Here is a 23,335-nt window from a genome sequence, read left to right as displayed (position 1 = left end):
TGATTTTAAAATTAAATGTTTGTTTTTGTTAATCAAAAGTTGTATTTTGCCCGAATCTCTTTTACTGCACCATTCATAAAATATTCGAACCAAAGCGGGTAAATTAAGTAAGTCAAATATACTCGGCCAGTATATAATTTTAAGGAGAAATAGTTGAGGGTTGATTTATCTTCAATTCTTGAACTAATTCAGATATAGAGTGGCGCAGTCTTTAAATATAAATTTTCTCTATATTTGAATTAGAAATCAACTCACAACTTATCAATTAGTTAAGAACATCGTAATTGTAATCATGTCGGAGCCAAGGTAAAGATTTAGAAGAAGTAGGATCCAACAATAGCTCTGGCCAGTTGTCAGTGGCTGACTAAGAATTAGAGGTTAGCAGCCATCGCTCATCAAAAAGTTAGTTAAGGTTAAACGGCCCAGAACAAATTTTAGATGAAATTCTAAATTATTAAATTTTATTAAAACACTCTTATCAGAAAGATTAAAAAATAATGTGCATGTATTCCTACATGACGACGGATAGAGTGACAAAATAAATTTAAAAGGAACAAACGTAAGAATGGTTCTATAGCTTCATCTGCGTGACAACCAATGATGTCACTAGAAAAGAACGCTAGCGAACTTTTTCTCCCCACCTTTTTTGTTTTTTTCTAAAATAATAATTTCTGGCATTTTTTTTTTTTTTTTTTTTTTTTTTTTTTTTTTACAAAATCAGTCTGTATTACTTTGAATATTATCGGAAACCTTCCTCCTCCAATTCCTTTACTGTATCCCCACATATGCGAGACCCTTCGACACTTCTGCGCATGTCAGAAATCCATTCCGATAATAGGGTAATCAATCAGTCTTGTGGAATGAGTTGTGGTCGGAAAATTAACTTTTTTTTTTTTATGAACATTGTAGTTTTTAAAGTGGCAAACTATTTGGCTTGTATAAGAGTTGGAAATTTTTACATATAAAGCACGTGATTTCGCGTGTTGATGACCAATTCGTACGTCCTTTATTTCCCCTTCAACATGAATTGACTCTTCTTGGCAAGTTGCCAGACTAGGGTCTCGGATCCGTGCTTGGACAGTAGCAATAACTAACAGTTTCTATGGTAAGCAATAACTTTGGTTACCATAGAAACTGTTGTCCACGTTTTCGGTCTGACATAATACTATAGCATACCATTTCAGGAATGCTAAACTGCCTTATTTATTTCCCACTGATTTATGAAAATACATCCCGATACTCTGGTTCATGTTGATATATGTATTTATAAAAATATAGTAACACGTAATTCATTTATAAATAAAAAAAAAACCTACGGCTAGGCAATAACAGTATGTTCATTTTGAAAACCAATGGAGCTAATTAATGAGTGAATGAATTTATTAATTATTTTTTTTAAACATTTATTGATAAATAATACAGTATTCGTACAAACTGATTATATATATATATATAAGCTACACGCACACGCGAGTCTACCTTCCATCCCACACGCATACATACAGAAAGAGACAGAGAAAGAGATTAGCTAAAGACCGACAAGCCGGAAGAATTAACTTGAGATTAGTAGTATTCTGAGAGAATTTCCTGCATTGTAATAACAAAACAGGGCTGAGAAACATGCCAAGAAGGACTCTGTTAGCACACCTGCGCAACAGAAACGAATTCTCTAAATAACGGATTATATAATTAAACTAAACAGATTATATGTAATATTATTTTGATATTACATATCAAAATAATGATTTATTATCATTATTTTGATTATATATTATCAAAATAATGATAATAAAATAAATAAAATTAATTTAAAAAAAGATTATGATAAATCTAACTTACGATAAATCTTTTAATTGTTTATAAACAGTTTGTAATTAAGAATCCTCAGTCTATCAGTCTGATTTTTGTAGAAAATGGAAATAAAACTCAAAACACGAAGAATCTCTCCAATCGCTGAGCTTTCGCCGAGAATTCAAGTTTGATATCATCCTTTCGAATATGAGATTTATGTTTTTCCAAACTTTTCTTGTAGCTTCATTTAGCTATCTTAACGTCAGAAATATTTACAAGAGATGTAGGCATATGCGTATGAAAACCCCTACGAATTTTCATAATGAGTAGACACTAAGCAAGCGCAGTAGACGTAGGTAATATTGAAGAATCGTTTGGCTGACAGCGCATGCTTATTCATTGCGATTGTTGGCAGGATTAATGCCAGACGACCAGCCTTTCAAATGCTAATAAGGTACCTCTGGCTTCTTTTAATCTCGGTTTATAACTGAAAAAAGGGCAAAGCCCCTCTTGTCATTGGGAAACTTTAATATAATTTTTATATCACATCCTTTATATAAAACTACAGCAGAACTGAAAGAGCATCTTGAAAGTAGATTTTAGTTTAGAAAAAACGGTGCTTTTAAGCCGAGGTCTACTCGTATGCTCCGAATTTACCACGTGACTTGTTGCATGCAGCATGGATTAACACGATATACACTGAAGTAATGTCTGAAACAGTCATTTTTTTAAAAAAAGAATATATATACATTCATAGTCTTATAAGAAACTAATAATTTATTTACAGTCATTTTATTTTTTTCAATTTCGAACTACAAATAGAAACAAATATTAATAAAAAAATGTTTTTGCTCCTTTATGGTAATATATGCTAACAATGCTTTCTATTTTGAATAAAATGTATGTTCCGAAATACGTAAAATAGTATGTTGGATAATAATAATAATTTTTTAAACACTTTATTATGTCTTGTATACATATAATAATTACGTTATAAAATTATAGAAATTACAAAATTTAAAATTCTAAAAATTACATACATAATAGTATTTTTATTTTTTTAATTCAATGAATTAAATTAATTTTATTTTTATTATTAAAATTATGAGTGCATATTATGTATTTACAAATATATATATATATATATATATATATATATATATATATATATATATATTTGACAACGAATTTCATACAAATTTTCCTTTTTTTTTATATATATAATGTGTTAATAATAGTTACTACAGATGGTACTTTATAGTTTGTATTTGAATAAAATTACATTTTTAACAGCATTTATAGTATAACAATGTTATATTTTACAATTTTTGCTTTTAATATATTTTTATAATAATTTTTTATTATTATTATTTGCTCTTTAATTCCTATATATTTTATTATTATTCTAAGAAACCTTTACATCAAAGGATTAATTAATTAAATTTTGCTTTTAATGTATTTAAGCGCTCTAGCTACAGCACGTCAATGTAATAAATATATATTTTTTTTCTCTATTGATCTCGGATGAGATGTACTGTCTCTGTTTGCATCCTCGAAGCTTTTTAATAAGCTTATCTGAGGGTGACATCGGTTATATATATATATTTATTGATTGATTTGATTGCTGTGTTGGAAGTAGGCTGATGTTTGGGTGGTCAAATGAATGATCTGAAAGGTCCGATCAAAGTGAAATTGCAGGTATATTCTGGTGTTGCATCTCTCTCTTGGTGGTTCGCATTCATTTTTATTGTAGTCTTTTTTTTAAACTAATTAGGAGACTTATTTTTCACTGTGGCAGCCTTTCTATGTCTTCTGAGCTTTTCATTTGTATCGGCTTTGAAGTTTGTGACTTCCTCATGCCTTTTATTCCCTTATGAGATCTTTAAACCCTATCTAGCCTTTGGAGACAGTGGTGAGCAGTTCAACTCCATCGGTAGCCAATCAGAGATAGCTGGCCCATGACTATCACTAATTATAGGCGGCCACCGATGAAGAGACTGTCTGAAACGGGATATGTTACTGTCTGAAATGATGTGGGTTCTACGGTCGATTTTCTTAAGTTTACGAACGAAAACCCGAATTTCGGGAGAGAAAAAAAAAAACCGTTGGCCCGTGCCGGAGATCGACTAACTCGGGAACCGGTTGAAGAAAGGCTTGGAAAAAGTTCGTCTAGTCGGCGACTAGACTTGAACTATAAGTCTGAAAAAAAACTTAAATTAAATATTTTACAGAATTAACAACTAAAAGTCCACTACAAGCCGTCTTTACGACATAGTGTCTTTAGACACCATGTTATTATGAATTGTTATGAATAAGAAGCGAATATTATCGATATGACTGCTGACTCAACACGAATGCAAACGCATTTCTTAATTTTGTTCCAAAAAAAAAAAAAAGTTAAGTCTAGATTTTCGCATGTTCACATAAATTCTGAAACAATCTGCAAGTTTTTATTACAAAACCCACACAAGGAATTTTTAATAATCCTTCATTATTAAAATATTGAAGAATATTTGTATGAATAACGAAACTTGTAGATTTATTAGCATGAAATGCTAATAAATCTACAAGTGTCGTTATACTGATGACGTCAACGTGGTTTAGTGTTGTAAGATATTTCTAGCTCCTCTAGTGGCTGGTTTATGAAACTTAAAAATATGCTATCTTCTCCTTTACGCAGACGATAATTTGGCATTCCTAATGACAATTATTCAAGATACTCTGGATAGCAGGTTAAATATAAATTAAATTTAAATATAATCGAATCGTTGATTAAAGCAAATTTAATATAAATCAAGCGTTTATTTAACAAAATACATTTACAACCATTCCATATAATTCTTCTGCTTTATCACCGCTACACAATATTTGAGGCAAATCTAGTATTTCTCTCAGCAAACGTTTTTTTTTTTAAATATCATTATTATTATTATTACATGACACTGACGGGAATCGAATAGGTTAGGTTATGGTTATGTAGAAAATTTTTTACTTTGGATGTAAAATACGTTAAAGATACCAAGAAATTTTATAGTTGGTTTTAATCCTTTTCCCAAGTAAGCAAAACAAAGTTTTGTGTGTGAAATATATTCACATTTAAGCTACTTGTATAAAGAGGCCGATGACTTCATATCACTTGCCTTAGTATGTATCCCATAATGCAAAGCACACCCCATTTCAGGCGTGTATAATGCAATGAATAATGGGAAGGGCCACTGCCAAGACCGGTTTCGACCTTTATTGAGGTCTCTTCAGTAGGAGCCAGACCGGGAGGCATTGCATTATACACGCCTGAAAGGGGGGGGTGCTTTGCATTATGGGATATATACTAAGGCAAGTGATACGAAGCTTTAGTATATATCCATATATACTAAGGCCTCTATATACAAGTAGCTTAGACGTAAATATATTTCACGCGCAGAACTTTATTTTGCTTACTTGGGAAAAAGGATTAAAATCAAGTATAAAATTTCTTGGTATCTTTAACTCATATACATACACATACTTACCTTCGGAGGATAATAATAATAAAAGAAACGAGATACATTCAAATTATGAAAAGTTGTAATCCAATGACAAAATCACTGGGATATCTTTAGTTTTTTATTGGATGATAATTAATTATTTTCTCTACGAAAATCACGATAAAAATAAAGATTTAGCACTCTTTAGGACTTATAACTCACTCACCGACAGTCGTTAAAAGCATGTTATCTAGTAACAATGCGATCGCCACAATTAGAAGCACGAGTCGTCTTGAATCTCGACATTTCTTCAAACACGAGAAGCGATCGTATCCTGATTCGACTTGCTGGTGTGTCATCACCCCCGTTTTTTCTTAAAACGCTCTGAAAAGAAGTTTAATAGTGAGTGAATCTATTCGAAGAAGTATTATTAATTGAAACCTTGCATTCATTTCTTTTGCTTAGATACTTGTCTTTAGAAAAAGGAAAAAAAAAAAAAAATATATATATATATATACACACACACACACACACGCACGCACGCACGCACGCGGAGACACAGAGGGTGACGTTAGGCTCTCGAAGCTGTAAAACAAGTGAAAGAAAGATTAAGAATTCTCTCAGTGTTTAAAGGAGTAGGCGATAGGCACTCGTTAAACATTCCTTTCGTTGCCATGGCACCACGGAATTTAGCCATTCTGTTCGGCCTTTAATCAACTCAAGCTATTTGTGGAATGTCCAGCTCGTCGTGTGCCGAAGAATATGAGAAATTCTTCCCCAACTTCCTGTTCGAAGAAGAAGCGGCTTTTGATTGGCACGTGACACGACTCAGCATTATTGCAGATCAGTAAACTAACTTTGAGAACTTTAAGAAGTGAAAGTCTAGTTGCAACTATTCACGATAACGATTTTTGAATTCCGTTAAAAGGATGTATTAGAGTTTTTGTATTTTCAAATCCACAATTCGTCCATCAAGAGAAATTCTTTCACGTTATACTAGATGCATCCCAAGTGCATGGTGAAAATATGTATTACAGCCTAACACCTCATTGGCGTTTCATGCAACCAGACAGAGAATTAAAAGGGGGAAAAATCAATTGCGAAAAACGTACAATTATATTGAAATGTTTATTATATAAACTGCACAGTTACACAAAACAATTTTTTCAAGCGAAAATATTGTTTAGAGACTCCATTAAACCTCCATGGAGTCTCCAGAACTCATTGTGGGAGGGTACTCCATTCCAAAAAATTCACTGTGTACACTATTTAATTCTCCGTCTACACTTCAACTACAACGCCATCTTCTTCTTATTTACAGTATTTTTTTACCGTAAATTGTGTGTGTACTTTGGCCGATTTTCCTGCATGCGGACAGATTTAAAAAAACCAATTTCTGGAAGGGGAAAAATCTTGCTGTCTACCACCGTATGAGATCGGCTTCAGATGAAAAAACTCAAATAAAGATTCATCTCTTTACGATAAGATCTAAACTCAGGTCTTCTCCAGCAGAAGGAGGCAATTCATCGTTCTTCCAGTTGAGTTACGAAGGCCCTTTACAATTGTTAACAATAAAAAAAAGTTATAAAAATTTTTCATATACTTTCGAAACGGGCAAGACTTTGAAAACGTAATTCAAAATATAAATAATAATAAACCATAAAATAAATTTTTATTTTTCAAAATGAAAAAACTTATAGTAAGATGGAAAAGAATGTTTATTTTTGTATACTTCAACTTTATTTAGATTTGAAAAGTTTCTCGTATTTTTTTAATTGCAAAATCTTTGATCAGATCCTCAAAATGAATCTTACGTAACACATCTGCTTCTATACTTTGTAGAGATAAAGCATTCAACCTGCCTTTTTGCATAGTTGTTCTGATGGGAATTTTAATATACTTCAACTGAGAAAATGAATGCTCAACTGAAGCAATTTGTGACCATTAATGTTAAAAATATACGAAAGGGAATGTCTACATTTGGAAAGGCACACTCAATATTGTCTTCTACAATTATTTTATAAAGTTCAGCATGACTGAATCTTGTTTTTACATTTTTTATTGCACTGAACTTATGGCGCACATATGAGTGAAACTGCTGAAGCTCAGCTGAGAAATTGGTGTTCAAGTCCTCTGGGTAAGCATCAATCAGCTTTTGACAACACTGAGAATACCTTTCAATTTCAGTAGATGAAGTCGCTGAAGTAGCATTATGTGGCACATCACTTAGAAAAGAAAATCTCTGATATTTCTTTGTATATCTCTCCTCTTCTTCCCATCTCAGTTTCAAGTTTGTCAACAATTGTGTAAAAGGTGGTGATACGAAATTTATCTCTGGCATTCAGATATACTTCTGGAGCATCTTCGTCATTGGGTACCTTCTGATACGTTTGCGAGTTTGAGCTGCCTTGTAATCAACATCTGGTAGCACTTCCTTTGCAGCTGCTTCATATCTTTCAAATTCATTTCGTGAAGTGCACAATTGGTCAGCTAATGATCCATACTGATCTGCACATGCTTTAAGTTGACATCCTCATTCTGTAGAACTTGGCTTACTCTATGAACATTTTGCAAAATCTCATCCCAAAAATTCAACATAAAAACGAATTCTAGCTCTTGCATCTTATTTGCAATATTATCTGCTTCTCTTCTAGTGTCTCCCTTTTGTGACTGGTCTTCGGCTATAGTCTAACGCTTCTAAAATTTGTAGGAAAGATTTCAAAATTGTTGCTGTTGCCATAGCATGTGCCTCCCATCTGGTATCAGAGAGGGATTTTAAGACATTTTCATTTCCTATACAACCTTTAAGAATTGTCCACTGGCTGGTTGAGGCTGAAAAAAAAGGTATAGGGCAACCGCACTGTAGAGAAGAAATTAACCGCCTCTTGATTGCAGTCAACAGCACTTCGCCCTACCGAATTTAGTGAACGAGCTGCACAGGGCACATATATAGCAACCTTGTTTGTTTCTAAAATTTTTTGCTACATCCCCTTATAACGCCCAGACATGTTAGTAGCGTTGTCATAAGACTGACCCCCACATTTTGAAAAGTTTAGCTGACAAACTTTACGTAAGTCAGAATAAAAAGACAAAGACAATGAAAATAGGCAGAATCATTGAAAATGTCAACTGTGTTGTGAACGGGGAACCTGTGGAACAAGTAAAACATTTCAGCTATTTAGGCACGATTTTTACTGAAGATGGTAAATTAAATATAGAAATAGACAACAGAATCAGCAAAGCTGGTATGGTGGGAAGTCAATTGAATAAATTCATATGGAATAAGAGAGAAATTAGTCAGAACACTAAATTAGCTGGATACAAGACAATGTTCAAAACAGTTTTAACTTATGGATCTGAGAGCTGGGTCAGAAGTAAAACATTTGACCAAAGACTAGAGACCACAGATATATAGATTATAGGCGTGAACAGATGGCATCAATGGCAATATCATATTAAAAACGAGGATATTAGGAAAGAACTTGACATTGTCAGCATCCAGGAATGCGTTAGCAGAGCTAATCTCAGGTGGTTTGGTCACTTAAACAGAATGGGCGAGGAAAGATTAGCAAAAGAAGTGTTCTCTGCCAGGTTGGCAGCAAAACGACCCAGAGGAAGACCAAGATATAGGTGGATTGATACGGTACAAAGTGCTTTAGACGATAGAAATATAAGATCTGATAATGTTGGAGTAACAGACTGATTTGGAGGAAAATTGTAGATAGGAAATTAATAATGATGTAATTTTTTTCATGTAGTACTATCATATCCTGTACACACCTTGAGGATACATGGCAGGAATTTGATGATGACTTTACGTAAGTACTGCAACGCCTGATTTGTGCCATTTCCTCACCCGTATGGCTTTTCATTTCCAGAAAGGTTAAAAAGCGTTCAATAGGCTGTCCATCTTTTAAGTACAACACTTAACTGGTTGACATGTGACAGATCTGGTGTTGAATTAACTGGCAAACTAAAACAACCAGAATATTTTACTGCATCAACAATAAACACGTGGACCTTTTGAGCCATCAGTTGAATGAGTTCCTCACAGGTGGCTTTGGACAGATAAGGATTTCCTTTGCCACAATTTCCATATTTCGCAATGTGACCTACTAAAAATGGATCAAACTGACTTATGAGCTCAAGCAGCCCTAAAGAGTTCCCATTTTGCAATGATCCAAATCTTTCTTCTGTTCCTCGAAAACTCAAGCCACGCTCAGCTAACGTACGAATAACAGCTATGACACGCCTCGGTACATGTTCCCAGTAATCATACTCTTCCTGAATTTGTTTTTCCAACTGTTGTCCCAACCCTACACCTTGTCTGCGAGTTAAGTATGTTAGCATAGACTCGGTGAGTAGTGCTTTTTTCATGTTGATCAATTACAATAGTATTTTTCCAGTCACTGAACCCTTCTCTTGTAACAAAATGTGAGAAATTTTTAGGAGCAAACAAAACAATAAACTGATCCCGCTGATGATGAATACAATAATCATTCTCTCTTGTATTCCTCACCATTGGCTTTTGTCCCAACAAAAAATTTCTGCGAACAGTATCTTGCTGGTTTGCCACTACTGAAATGTCGGTAAGACTTGTCAAATGGCCCATTGTGGTGTTGACAGTCACTGGGTCCAGAAGCAGTCCAATAAGCCACGTCATCAGCAGAGAAATCAAGCTGAATCTTTTGCTATATTTACTTCATCTTTTGCAGACTGAATCATTTCACCACCATCACCATGGCCCACTAAACTTTCATTTTCAGCAATTATTTCAACCTCAATGTTTTGTAAAGCAGCATGCATCAACATTTGCAGCAGAGATAAAGAGAATTTACAAAGTGAGGTCAGTAGCGAGACAAGTGCTAGATGAACCTGCTTGTGACACTTTGGTCATTCCAACATTTTGATTTTGAAGTGATCAAAGTGGTATTTGGGTCCACTTCTGATGACGGAGATTGGCTCTGATCAGGAATTGGTATATAATGTTGTGGAACTTGTGTGAAGAAATCAGTCAGCTTTGCAGTCTTGGAATCTAATTCCAAAGTCTCCTCTTGTTTCTTTTTTGATAGTTTTCGCTTTTGTGCACCACTTAACTGAACACGTTTCATCTTGGTTCTTGGGATCTGTTAAATACAGAAATAAAAAGATTATTTTGTTGAATATTAGGTGGCAATCAACACAGTTACACATATCACAGGCAAAATCATACGAACAATTTAATTTTCGGCTTACAGCTGAATCTTGTGCTTTAATTAACTCTAATTTTACCGGAGTCGCACTTCTGCGACAGCTAAGCCTTTTACTTGAGGCGCGTTTCTGAGACAACCACGCGATTTGTTTTCTATTTGCTTCTGGAGCTTTTTATAAGACATAATTTATTAAAACAAGACCTAAAACAGACAGGAAAATAAAAAATAAAATGGCTCCAGAAGTAATAAAATAAAACTAACCATGCTGCACACGGTTAGAGTTTTATTAGGCCTTCTACACGTCATTATTTATAGAAACAAAGTAGGTAACAGTAAGAAAAGATAAAAACAATGAAAACTAATTAAAAGTTAATTTAAATTAAATTCGACATCTAACTAAAGCAGAAATTCTGTTGTGCCCCCCCCCCTTTCCATGATGCCCTAAGCACGTGCTTATTTTGTTTAATGGTTAATCCAGCCCTGGCCTCCCTCGATGAGTCCTTGACTCCCTGGAGGTCTCAGATAATAATAACTAACGAGGTACTATAGCTTTACAGCCACCATTAAAATAAGCATTTTAGTATACTTCACACTGCTATCGGTCGATGAATTGCAACTACCTTTTTCTCGAAACTAAAAAAAATAATTGCTTCAAGAGATGTCACCCCAACACATAATCATACAGTTTTGTGTACTCAGATGCGCAGTACTTCTCGCACTCATGCACAAGTTCTCTCCGTACACCATTTAAAACCGTGATTTTTTTTTTTTTTTGCTCAAGAACAAGCACTACAAACGAACGCAATCAAGGCGAAATTTGAAAAAATCCGTAACGATCATAAATACCGACTGTGCAGAAATAAAGAACAGATAGTTGACCATAGTTCTGGCAGCAAGATTGCTCAAGACCATAAGTAATAAGCGATGCTGGCTATCAAAGCACAATCTTGCTTTATAATACTCAGATCTCCAAGAAATATGAGATTTCTCTTCTTGGACTGATTTTCATCTCTAGCTGTTCCTAGCATAAGATTCAATTTTCCAAAAACTGATGATCTTTTCATTCCAGAGACACCTTGTCACTTGTGCTAAATCCTTCCAGATTTGAATGGTGCAAAACTCCCTAAAAATGTTTATTACCATTGATAAACAAGGACAATCCTCTTAAACTGATAATCCCCTCTCTCTCAGAATCACTCCACTTTCTCATGGATGATCACCGTGAACGATAACACTCAGTGCCACGTGTAGAACGTGCACTTGTTAATCAACATCCATATAAGAAGTGGGTACGAGATGATTTTTCTTTGGACAAGTTTCCTCATATCTAAGGATTATAATCTGCAACAGTTTAAGCAACATACACCCTCTGTCCAAAAAGAAACCGAACTTCTCGAAAATAGAGGAAACTAGTGGCGCCACCTGTTGTATCTTTTTTGTCGAAAGCGGCAACCTTCATTAGTGTTGCGTCAACTGTTTATGACATTTGTTTCATTAGAAGGCGAGTTATAGTGCTTAAGAGTGACAGCGTGTTTTGACGAATCGCAGCTCTGTTTGAGTTTCAAACAGAGCTGCGATTGACTTGTGTTAAACTTGATAAAAGTTTTACCGAAACGCATCAAATGCTTCAAAAAGCATACGGTGATGAATGCTTATCCCGTACTCAAGTTTACGAGTGGTTTAAGCGATTTCAAAGTGGTTGTATAACTCTACGCGGTCGTGGGATACTTGAGGACGACGAAAAGTCTGGCCGTCCAAAAACTGGACTGAGCGAAGTTAACATCCAAAAAGTGCGTGATTTGATCAAAGAAAACCAGAAATCGTCCGTGAGATTGATTCCAGATGAATTGGGGATTCCACAATCAACTGTGCACAACATTTGGACCGAGAGTTTGTGCCTTCGTAAATTGAATTCGCGATTTGTTTCCCACAAGTTAGCCGACGACCAAAAAATGTATCGAATTGAACACTGCAAGGACCTCATTAAAACCGCTTGTAAGGACTTAAACTTCCTTGAAACGATCATTACTGGTGACGAAACGTGGTGTTTTGAGTATGAGCACGAAACAAAGCGCAGAGTGGAGACTACCAGAAGAGGGGCATCCAAAAAAAGTCACTTGGAGAAGTCAAAAGTAAAGACAACGTTGATTTGTTTCTATGATTCAAAGGGCATTATCCACAAAGAATTCGTTCCGCCAGGCCAAGCGGTCAATGGCGAGTTTTATCTCGAAGTTTTGAAGCGATTGATAACAAGAATTCGTCGCGTACGGCATGAATATTGTGACGACCAACCGTCCGTCAAAACACGCTGTCACTTTTGGCACAATAACTCCACTTCTAATGGAACAAATGTCATAAACAGTTGACACAACACTAATGAAGGTTTCCGCTTTCGACAACAAAATGATACAACAGGTGGCGCCACTAGTTTCTTCTATTTTCGAAAAGTTCGGTTTCTTTTTGGACAGAGGGTGCATCAAGAAGTTCCTGCTTTTTCTTTAACCACTTGTGAACACGTGTCATGGCACTAATGTGCTCGTGCTATGTAGGTTCTGCTATTGCTTGTGCGTAGAGTTATACAACATACATCGAAGATCATATTGGAATGTTTTGTTTGTTTTTAGTTTTATTTGAAAGAGTGAAATTTTTCATGTTTTTTAAATAAACATTCCATATCATTCCAAGAATTAGCTGTCTTTTTAAACTTACATTGCATTCCAGAGAGAGCGTCTCTCGCCTTCTCATATTGATACTCTTCACGAAACAGCGCCCACCCGTATACACGCACCCAGTCACCCGCGCACTGTCGTGTTCATACACGAAAGGGCCTTCACCGAACTGCTGAAGTAAAGGTGAAAGCACAAACTTGTCTAGACATGTCATTATAGGCCACAGAGTTAAGATATTCCCATCATTGAAACTAGGTGGGGGGGGGGGAAGCCCGGACCATGAAAAACAGCCGCAGACCACAATTCCTCCTCCACCAAACTTCATAGTTAGCACAACGCATTCGAGCAGGTAGCTTTCTTCTGGAACTACCACTGCCTAAAATGACTTAAAAAGTTTCACATTCATCTAACGTATAGGACAGATTATATTGAGAGAGTTTTTTCTCCCTATTCTCTGATTAGCACTAACAATTTAAGCACTAAAGCGAACATACGGGCTCCTGGACAGAGCTTGCGTCTTTTAAGTAGTGCAAACGATCCAGGCCGGTCCGATGCTGTATGCTATGTTCTCATAAGCTTTGATAAAATGCTGAATTTAAGTTTCTTTCTATATTTGGGAATAAAAGATGGCTGGATCCATAACATTCTCCATTTTAAGTTCAATTTGTGGTAGACTAGAGCATTATTTCCACATTATCTAACTTTCACCCCACTCACGATACTAATGCATCACAGGCTAACAGCGCTTCGTGGGCGTATTCATATAAAAGAAAAAAAAAATAATGCAGGTAATGTAATACTGAAAAGCACTCTTTCCGTTATTTGGAAGTCGAATTTAAGGACGTGGGTCACACTTGCCATGTTTGAAGATTGGATCTTGAACTGTTTTATTTCTGCTGTGGCACATTGTTTGGAAAAGAAAATTCCCTTTAAAATTCTTCTTGTGCTGAACAATGCTCCTGGACATCCAACATCATTAGATAACCTTCACCCTAATGTAAAGGTCGTATTTTTAACCACCCAACACTACATTATTACTACAGCCAATAGATGAGGGAGTCATTTCTGCATTTAAGGCTTATTACTTAAGCCTTAAATGCAGAAATATTACTTAAGCCTTAATTACTTACGGCGTACATTCCAGCAAGCAGTCAGGGCTACGGAAGATGATGTGATTACCGTGAGAGTTCTGAAAGAATTATAACATCCATGATGCCATCATAAACATTGCTGATTCTTAGGAGGAAGCGAAGCAATAATTAAAGATGTGTGTGGAACAAACTGTGCCCTCAATTCTGTTATTATAAATTGGACATCAGTGAAGCAGGATTTTCTAAGCTCGAGGAGCAAGATCCTAACATTCAGCGGTTTACAAACGTCTACCGTGCAGTTAGTGAGAACATCAGCCAATACAACCCTAGATACATTTTTCAAGAAACCAACTTCAGTGGTAAGCTCCCCTCCTCCAGAAACAATCAAATCCTGATTCTCCAGCATCATCTTCCAATTAACGTAAGTCTACCTTCTTGCCTCAGAAATGTCCCTCTTCTGGTAAGCAAGACATTGATGCAACCTTTGATATTCTTTTTTGAGATTTCTCTTATACCTAAACTTTTTGTATAAGTTTGTTTTTATGTTCTGTTGGCTTGAATTAAAAAAAGAGCACAATAGTTTCTGTAACTTATTACAGTACAGGGATATTATTATCAACTGCACCAAAACACAGATGTGCATAATACACAACTCGAGAATCATGGGCCCCGCACAACTACCAATACACGGTCACACATACCGCTGCATTAACAACAAAAAAACTGCCAATGTCCCGAAATCAAACCTGTAACACATGTAAAATACCCTGGTCTTTACATAGATTCCCTAAATGGACAAAACATATAGAATACCTACATACCAAGCTCCGGATCATCGCAGCAAAACTTTTCCAAGTAAAAGACGTTATTCCATCCAACATAAAAAAAAAAAATTCCTATATCACGGTATCTGCGAATCTCTACTCAGATACGGTAGAACAGTCTATGCAAACACATCAAACAGCCATCTAACAAAATTAGAAACATTACACAGGAAAATCATGTCAACAGTGATTTGGACACCTTACACGCAACAACCAACATCCGACCAGCACATTGCGACACAGAATCCTGGGCATTAAAAACCTGAAACACTATATGACATTAACAAGAAATTACTTCATCACCACCTATCGAAATAACAGACACATATTGTATAACACGACCTACAACAACTCTCTACATCCCCACACACCCTTCATCAACTCATACGGTTCTTTTGTGAGATCACATCCGATACCCACGCAACTCAACAACCTACCAAGAAATTTAAAACACATACATAACTACAGAACATTAAAAAACGAACTCTGGAAAATATACCAACAAAGTTAATATACCATTAACACTAATATACACATCACAAATCACCAGCATCCAATGCCTACATCCCATACATAAACAGTAACAATAACATAAATAGTGAAGGCTAAATCTGACTCTCTTCATAAAAGCTAACCCCAGCTTCGAAGTAGGTGGGATTAATTAGCCTCACTCATCTACACGTAATCCTTATAATCAAAGAATGCAGATTATGTAACAAAACAGTCAGTAAAGTATATAACAATAAACAAGATACTGATATTTAAAAAAAATGTGTACATTTATATTTTTAAAAAAAATCACAGTACCTTACATTTGTATTGAACAGAACATGTAATAGTATACTTTATTGTATATATGTAAATACTCTGTATGATGATAAATAAAATATTACAATTTTAAAAAAATCATTACGGTATTGCACTGTATTATTATTATTACTGCAACGCTGTTCTTATGTACAAATAAATGAATTTGAATTCAATAGTTGGTAGTAATCCGAGACTAAAAAAAAAAGTTTTCTATTTAAAATCCGACAAATTACAATACAGAATTGAGATACACTGTGTATAAGGTACAATGACGCGCATAGTGTTAATCATGCCATCCACGCTGACATAGCTATAATATAACGAAGAAAAGTTTTGTACATTCGGCTCTGTGGCTAAACTTTCAATGAGCTTCCTGGAGAGCTTAAGATGAGAGTCCTTTACAACTTTCTCAGGGTACACTGAGGACTTTCATAGACCTACTCCACTGCGGGGGAACTCGTAGCATAATAGTTCGCTTTGCAATTTTAGTTATAAATACTTCGCTAGTCTTGGCTTCTACGCGACTTCAGATTAACTTACAGACAATAACTGCCCAAATCTATAATAGCTTTTGGTATTTCTCCGTCATCCCATGACGTCATGTTCTCGCTAATAAATGCGAGACTTGTCCAATAAGCGACTACTATTTTGATCTTAAGCTTTGGCTGCAAATATGTAGAATGAGGTGGATGAAAGAGAATTATATTAGAAAGCGGGATATCACCATTTATTAATGTCATTGAACGTCAATAATAGACGTCATCCATAGGCTCCCAGATAAAAATCTCATTAATGAGGTCAGTAAAAATAAGTGGAACTAATTCCAAGCATCATTAATTTTTGCATTTAAGCGACGTTACACAATTTATGAACATGGATTTATATTTATTTCCATACGAGGTCGCTCGGATCACTGGGTGATTAACAGTTCAAAATAAATGTTAAAAACTATCTGGTAAAATGCGAAACTTAAATATAATTAAACATAATTCAATTTATATTTTAAAAACGTGAAAAGAAAGATAATGACATATTTTGGTTGTCTTAAAAAAAAAAAAAGACAATTTGCGCATCATTATAATTTTTTTTTTTTTTTTCTGTTTAAATTATACAACCTATAGTGCAATTCGTACCGTGGGTGAGAAAGATTTTTTTTCTCAAAGCCTGTTGATTGGATAAATAAAACCACTGGTTGCCATGACGATAACAATATCGTCTGTTTGTAATAGATTCCATTTTCATGAATAAATAAACGCATATGTAATTCATTGGAACTAATTCCAAACATAATTAATTTTGCATTTAAGCGACGTTACACAATTTATGAACATGGATTTATATTTATTTATTTCTATACGAGGTCGCTCGGATCACTGGGTGATTAACAGTTCAAAATAAATGTTAAAAACTATCTGGTAAAATGCGAAACTTAAATATAATTAAACATAATTCAATTTATATTTTAAAAACGTGAAAAGAAAGATAATGACATATTTTGGTTGTCTTAAAAAAAAAAAAAAGACAATTTGCGCATCATTATAATTTTTTTTTTTTTTTTTCTGTTTAAATTATACAACCTATAGTGCAATTCGTACCGTGGGTGAGAAAGATTTTTTTTCTCAAAGCCTGTTGATTGGATAAATAAAACCACTGGTTGCCATGACGATAACAATATCGTCTGTTTGTAATAGATTCCATTTTCATGAATAAATAAACGCATATGTAATTCATTGGAACTAATTCCAAACATAATTAATTTTGCATTTAAGCGACGTTACACAATTTATGAACATGGATTTATATTTATTTCTATACGAGGTCGCTCGGATCACTGGGTGATTAACAGTTCAAAATAAATGTTAAAAACTATCTGGTAAAATGCGAAACTTAAATATAATTAAACAATTCAATTTATATTTTAAAAACGTGAAAAGAAAGATAACGACATATTTTGGTTGTCTTAAAAAAAAAAGAATTTGCGCATCATTATAAAATTTTCTGTTTTTTTTTTTTTTTTTTCCCTGTTTAAATTATTTATAAACAACCTATAGTGCAATTCGTACCGTGGGTGAGAAAGATTTTTTTTCTCGAAGCCTGTTGATTGGATAAATAAAACCACTGGTTGCCATGACGATAACAATATCGTCAGTTTGTAATAGATTCCATTTTCATGAATAAAGAATAAATTTCATGAAACACATGTAATTCATTGGCAAGAATGAATGAATGGAGTGGTAACAACAGTTCACAAATTGACTACATTGACTAGAAGAAAACATCTTAAGGTTGTGACAAATTGTAAAGTTCCAACAGATCAAGTGGCACAGCAACACCGACTGCTGTGCGCAGACTTTAAAATAAGATCGAAGATAAGAACCTCTGGAAGCCATGGGATGAAGACAATTAAGCGCCTCCGTAGCGCAATTGGAAGAACGACGGTACATTGCGCCCTTCGATTGGAATAGGCCTAAGTTCGATTCTCGTCGCGACGGGAGGAATCTTTATCTGGACGATTTCAATCGAAGGTGAGTTAGCCGATCTCATACGGAGGTAGCAGGGTTTTTTCTCCCGAAAACTCGAGTTTTTCATCCAGCATACAGACAAATCGGCCCTTCAGAACACACGCAATTTACAGACAAAAAATACTAGTTGTGGTGGGCGGTAGATGGCATTGATGGAGATGATTCGTAGTAGAGGTTCGGTGTAGTGGTTGAGACAGCTGTATGTGTCCTCCCGCGATGAGTCTTCAGACTCCTTGGAGGTGTCAGGAATAATAATAATAATTAAGTGGTTTCACTTAAAAGAAGAAAATGTGAGGAATCGTTTTAGGGAGAGGGTGTTAGAGAGGATTTCGGATGAACTGGAAAGTGCACAAGATTGGTGGAAACATAATTCAAAAGTAATCCTGAGCTGTGCAATCGAGGTGTTTGGTGAGACATCTGGAAAGATTAGAGAGCAGAAGGAGGGTTAGTGGTGGAATAATAATGTACAAGTGGCAGTGACAGCTAAGAGGAAGGCAAAGCAGAAGTGGGATGAGTCAAAATGGAAGGAGGACAGAGGAGTACACAGAGAGAGAAAGCAAGAAGCCAAGAGAGTTGTGGCACAGGCGAAGGCCATGGCATATCAAGATCAATATGATCAATTAGAAACAAAGGAAGGACAGAGAAAACTTTACCAACTAGTGAAATGTAGAAATAAACCAGCAAAGGACATCTTACATGTGAGGCAGGTCAAAGACGCTGAAGGAAGAGTATTATGGAGATATGTGGACATAAGAAACAGATGGAGAATATACTTTGAGGGACTTTTGAATGAGAAAAATTCAAGGACTCACAGAGAAGATGAGCAGCCTTCTGAGGGGATGGTGCAGAACATCAGTAGAGTGGAAGTGACGGAAGCCATGAAGAGGATGAGGAATGGAAAATCGGTGGGCCCTGGCAGGATTCCAGTGGAAGCATGGAAGGCACTGGGGGAAGAGGGAATTGACCTGCTGTGCGATCTGTTCATGAAAGTTTGCCAACAGGAAAATATACCCGAGGAATGGAGGGAGAGTACTCTTGTCCCCATCTACAAGGGTAAAGGGGATGCACAAGACTGTAAAAATTACAGAGGAATAAAGTTGATATCCCACACAATGAAAATCCTAGAAAGGGTTCTTGATGGAAGATTGAGGAAGGAGGTGGAGATTGCAAAGGAACAATTTGGCTTCATGCCTGGTAGATCAACAACAGATGCTATCTTTTGGTTATGGCAGATGATGGAAAAGTTTCGAGAGAAACAACGGGAGCTACATCTGGCATTTATTGATCTGGAGAAAGCATACCATAGTGCCAAGGCAAGAAGTCTGGAGGTGTCTGAGGGAGAAGAAGGTTCCGCAGAAATATGTCGGGTTGGTGCGGGAGATGTACAGAAATATGAAGACAAGTGTTCGGACCTGTTTGGGACAGACAGAAAGTTTTCAAGTAACAGTTGGCTCGCATCAAGGGTCAGCATTAAGTCCGTTTGTGTTTAATATTGTGATGGAGGTGGTGACGGAGGAGGTGAGAGAAGATGTGCCTTGGACAATGTTGTATGCAGATGACATCTTGCTGTGTGCAGATTTAAGAGAAGCAGGAACTAAACTGGAAAGATGGAGAAAAGTACTGGAAGAGAGAGGTATGAGACTGAGCAGAAGTAAGACAGAGTATATGTGTTGCGCAGTGGGCGGTGGCCAGGAGACAGACCTGGAGCTGGAAGGAAATGTCATCAGGAAGGTGAGAGACTTTAGATACTTAGGTTCGACAGTGGAAGAAGATGGAGGAGGTGAGAAGGAAGTGGGATGCAGGATACAAGCGGGTTCGAGGAACTGGAGGGAGATAGCTGGAGTGTTATGCGATGAGGGTGCCGATCAATCTGAAAGGCAAAATCTATAGGACAGTAGTGAGGCCAGCTATGACGTATGCTATAGAAACTGTGGCCCTGAGGAAAAATAACATCAGCAGGATGGAAGTAGCAGAGTTGAGAATGCTCAGGTGGATGTGCGGAGTGACCAGAAAGAATCGTCTGAGAAATGACTATGTGAGGGGAACAGTGAGAGTTACGAACTTAGGAGCGAAGATACAGGAGGCAAGGTTGAGATGGTTTGGTCATGTGATGAGGAGGGAGGACGAATATGTGGGAAGAAGGGTCATGTAGATGGATGTGCAAGGAAGGAGGAAGCGTGGGCGGCCAAAGAAGAGATGAAGGGAGCTGGTAGAAGAGGACTTGAGGATGAAGAACTTGGATGTGGTGACAGCCCAAGACAGGAAGGTGTGGAGGAGACTCATAACAAACAGTGACCCCACTTAAGTGGGAGAAACTGCAGAAGATATGTAGTTCATTGGCAATTTTGTTGCTGAATAAAATATCTCCGCATGTTTAAAAATATTTTAGAAATTTTATGCAATTCTGTGAAAGGCAGTATCATGAATAGTGTGAATGAACACCCAAAAAAGTGTAAATAAATTGTTTAATTCAATAACAAACGAGTACACGAAGACAATGTTCAAAAACTAGATCAAAATAAGATTGTTAAAGTGCCTCAATAAGAAATGCGCCCCCCCCTCACAGCAATACAGCACTGACGATGATGTTTTATACTGTTCATAATGGTATCCAGTAGTCCAGTAGGTAATAACAACCATTGTTCCTGCAAAATGTGGATGAGCTTTGTTGTTCTTGCAGGAACAATGTTTCCCCCTATCGAGCCTACATCCATAAGGTTCCAGGAGCTCGTCTCTATAAGTTGCAGCATTCGTGCTGCTGCTAGGAATCACATACTGGTCGATGCGTACCTCCAACTAGACGTTTTCCCAAACTATCACACTACCTCCACTATAAGTGTCCCTTCCACGGATATTAGTTTGATGATAACGTATCTCAGGTTATTTTCGATCAGAGCACGTTTGGTATTTGTAGAGCAAATCAGGGCACGTCTGTAAACAATGCCGATCTTGGTCTTGGGTTCAGTCGATGTGGGATGGTTGGGATAGGAGCACGCAGACTACCGGTCGCCTAGCACACAGACCACAGTCGTTTAGCCTTTTGCGCACAGTGGAATCAGATACTAAATATTACAGTAGCCGACGCAACGTCAGATCATAGCTGATTCGGGATAGCACTCCTGTTCCGTGTCCGGGCAGTTCATCGCGGAGGAAAATTCATCGCACGAAAATTCATCACGGATATACGTAAAAAAAAATTTCACATAAGAAATATTTAAAAAAAATATTTCCTTTAAAAATTTTTTTTTTTAAATTTAAGAAATTTTAAAGAATTAAGAAATTTTTATATATTATTTAATATTTCGATTGTATTTAGCTTTTTGAAAATTTTTATTCAGTATGAAGTGAAAACAAAAGATATTTCCCATATAAGAAATATTTTTAAAAAAAGTAACACATTTAAAAAAAAAAAAAATTAAGAAATAGCGAGTCTGGTTGGCCGAGTGGATCGAGTATCTGCTCTGCAGCCAAAATGCTGCGGGTTGGAATACCGCCGTGGACATGGATATTTGTGATCGTCTGTGGAAATACTAGTGATGATCGGGGGTAGATGGCGTTGGTGTAGTTGCAGTCATTTGGTGATTGAATCTTGAAGACAGAGTTCTAGACCAGGTGTCTTCCCTCGATGTGCACCTGGACTCCCTGGAGGTGTCAAATAATAATAATAATATTTCGATTATACGAGGGTGGTCTAAAACGTTCTCGACCTCGACCATAGATGGCAACACTATCGGCACAATTTTTTTTTCTAAGTTGGTACATCTGTCATAAGCATCCATGTGAAATTGCAAGTTATTCTATCAAGTAGTTTGTTTTATACAGCTGGCTGAACAAAAGTATTGTCTGTATCGCCTGAAATGGATAACAGAAGGTGTAACGCTAAAAAAGAAATTCATTCGAAGTTCATAAAAGTTTATGGGCACTCTTCTTCATTTTTGACAATTAAAATCGGGCTGCCGAGTTTAAAAGTGGCCGTACCAGCCTTGAAAATGATCCACGTGAAAGATGTCCAAAAAGTGTAACAGCATCAGAAAATCATTGATCAAGTGCATGATATGGTATTGGATGACCGACGAGTCAAAGTGCGTGAAATTGCTGAGACTGTAGGCATTTCAAAAGAACGTATAGAATATACAGGGTGGCCATAAAATAACTTTCCCTATTTGTAGGCATCTGTAGCTAAAACCAATAAGCGAAATGAGACCAAATTTTATATTGAGACTTTTGAAGGCATGGGGAGATGATTTCCGCGAAAAAAAAAAGATTTAGTACCAAAAGTCGCCGATAGGGGAAATTTTGGCGCTGGTGGAGCCAAAAACAAGCGGATAATTATATTAAAGGCGGATAAAATGGAATAACAACATATCGACGGTGTAAGCGACAGCCGCGTCACTCATTCCAGCTGGATATGTGGCACATCACAATGATAATAATAATAATAATTAAGCTAAACCAACAACTTGTGAGAGACACAGAATTTAATGTAGTGATTGAACTCACAGGAAATGTTTTATTCATCAGAATCAGGGTCCCCTGGACCACATACACGATTTTCAATGTGCTAACCTTTCTTGGGTACAACAAACTGCATCCGGTGAGCGACATGCTCTACAGCTGAGCGTAAGGAGTCGGATTGGATGTTCATAACAGCCCGTTTTATGCTCTCTTTCAAGACGGGCAAGTTGGGAAAGCCACCAACATACACAACGGATTTCAAATACCCCACAGCCAAAAGTCACATGGAGTGATGTCCGGGGATCGAGGCAGCCATGCCGTCGGAAAGAACTGACTGATAACCCTCTCATTACTGAAATGCTGGCGTAAAAGGTGCTGTACTGAACGTTCAATGTGTGGCAGTGCTCCATCCTGCATAAAAATTATGCCTTTACTGCAAATATTTCACTGCTTTAGGCTCCGCCAAAATTTCCCCTATCGGCGACTTTCGGTACTAATTTTTTTTTTTCGCGGAATT

At 36.3% G+C, this 23,335-nt stretch overlaps 1 protein-coding gene across 1 annotated transcript in view; it reads right to left on the bottom strand.

Annotated features, from left to right (window-relative positions):
- The window catches only part of LOC150092450 (synaptic vesicular amine transporter-like), a 71,184-nt gene that overhangs the window by 28,872 nt on the left and 18,977 nt on the right, over positions 1 to 23,335 (bottom strand). The window contains exon 2 of the mRNA XM_090415023.1: positions 5,482 to 5,639. Coding sequence (XP_090271149.1) covers positions 5,482 to 5,614 — 133 coding nt within the window. The 5' untranslated portion in view covers positions 5,615 to 5,639. The remainder of the gene's footprint in view (positions 1 to 5,481; positions 5,640 to 23,335) is intronic.

Source organism: Typopeltis vanoorti, chromosome 26 (genome assembly GCF_054136105.1).
Source record: "Typopeltis vanoorti isolate ZY-2024b chromosome 26, IOZ_Tvanoo_1.0, whole genome shotgun sequence".
Classification (NCBI taxonomy): Eukaryota; Metazoa; Arthropoda; class Arachnida; order Uropygi; family Thelyphonidae; genus Typopeltis; species Typopeltis vanoorti.
The sequence above is the reverse complement of the archived record's forward strand: the minus strand, read 5'-3'. Positions and strand labels throughout refer to the sequence as shown.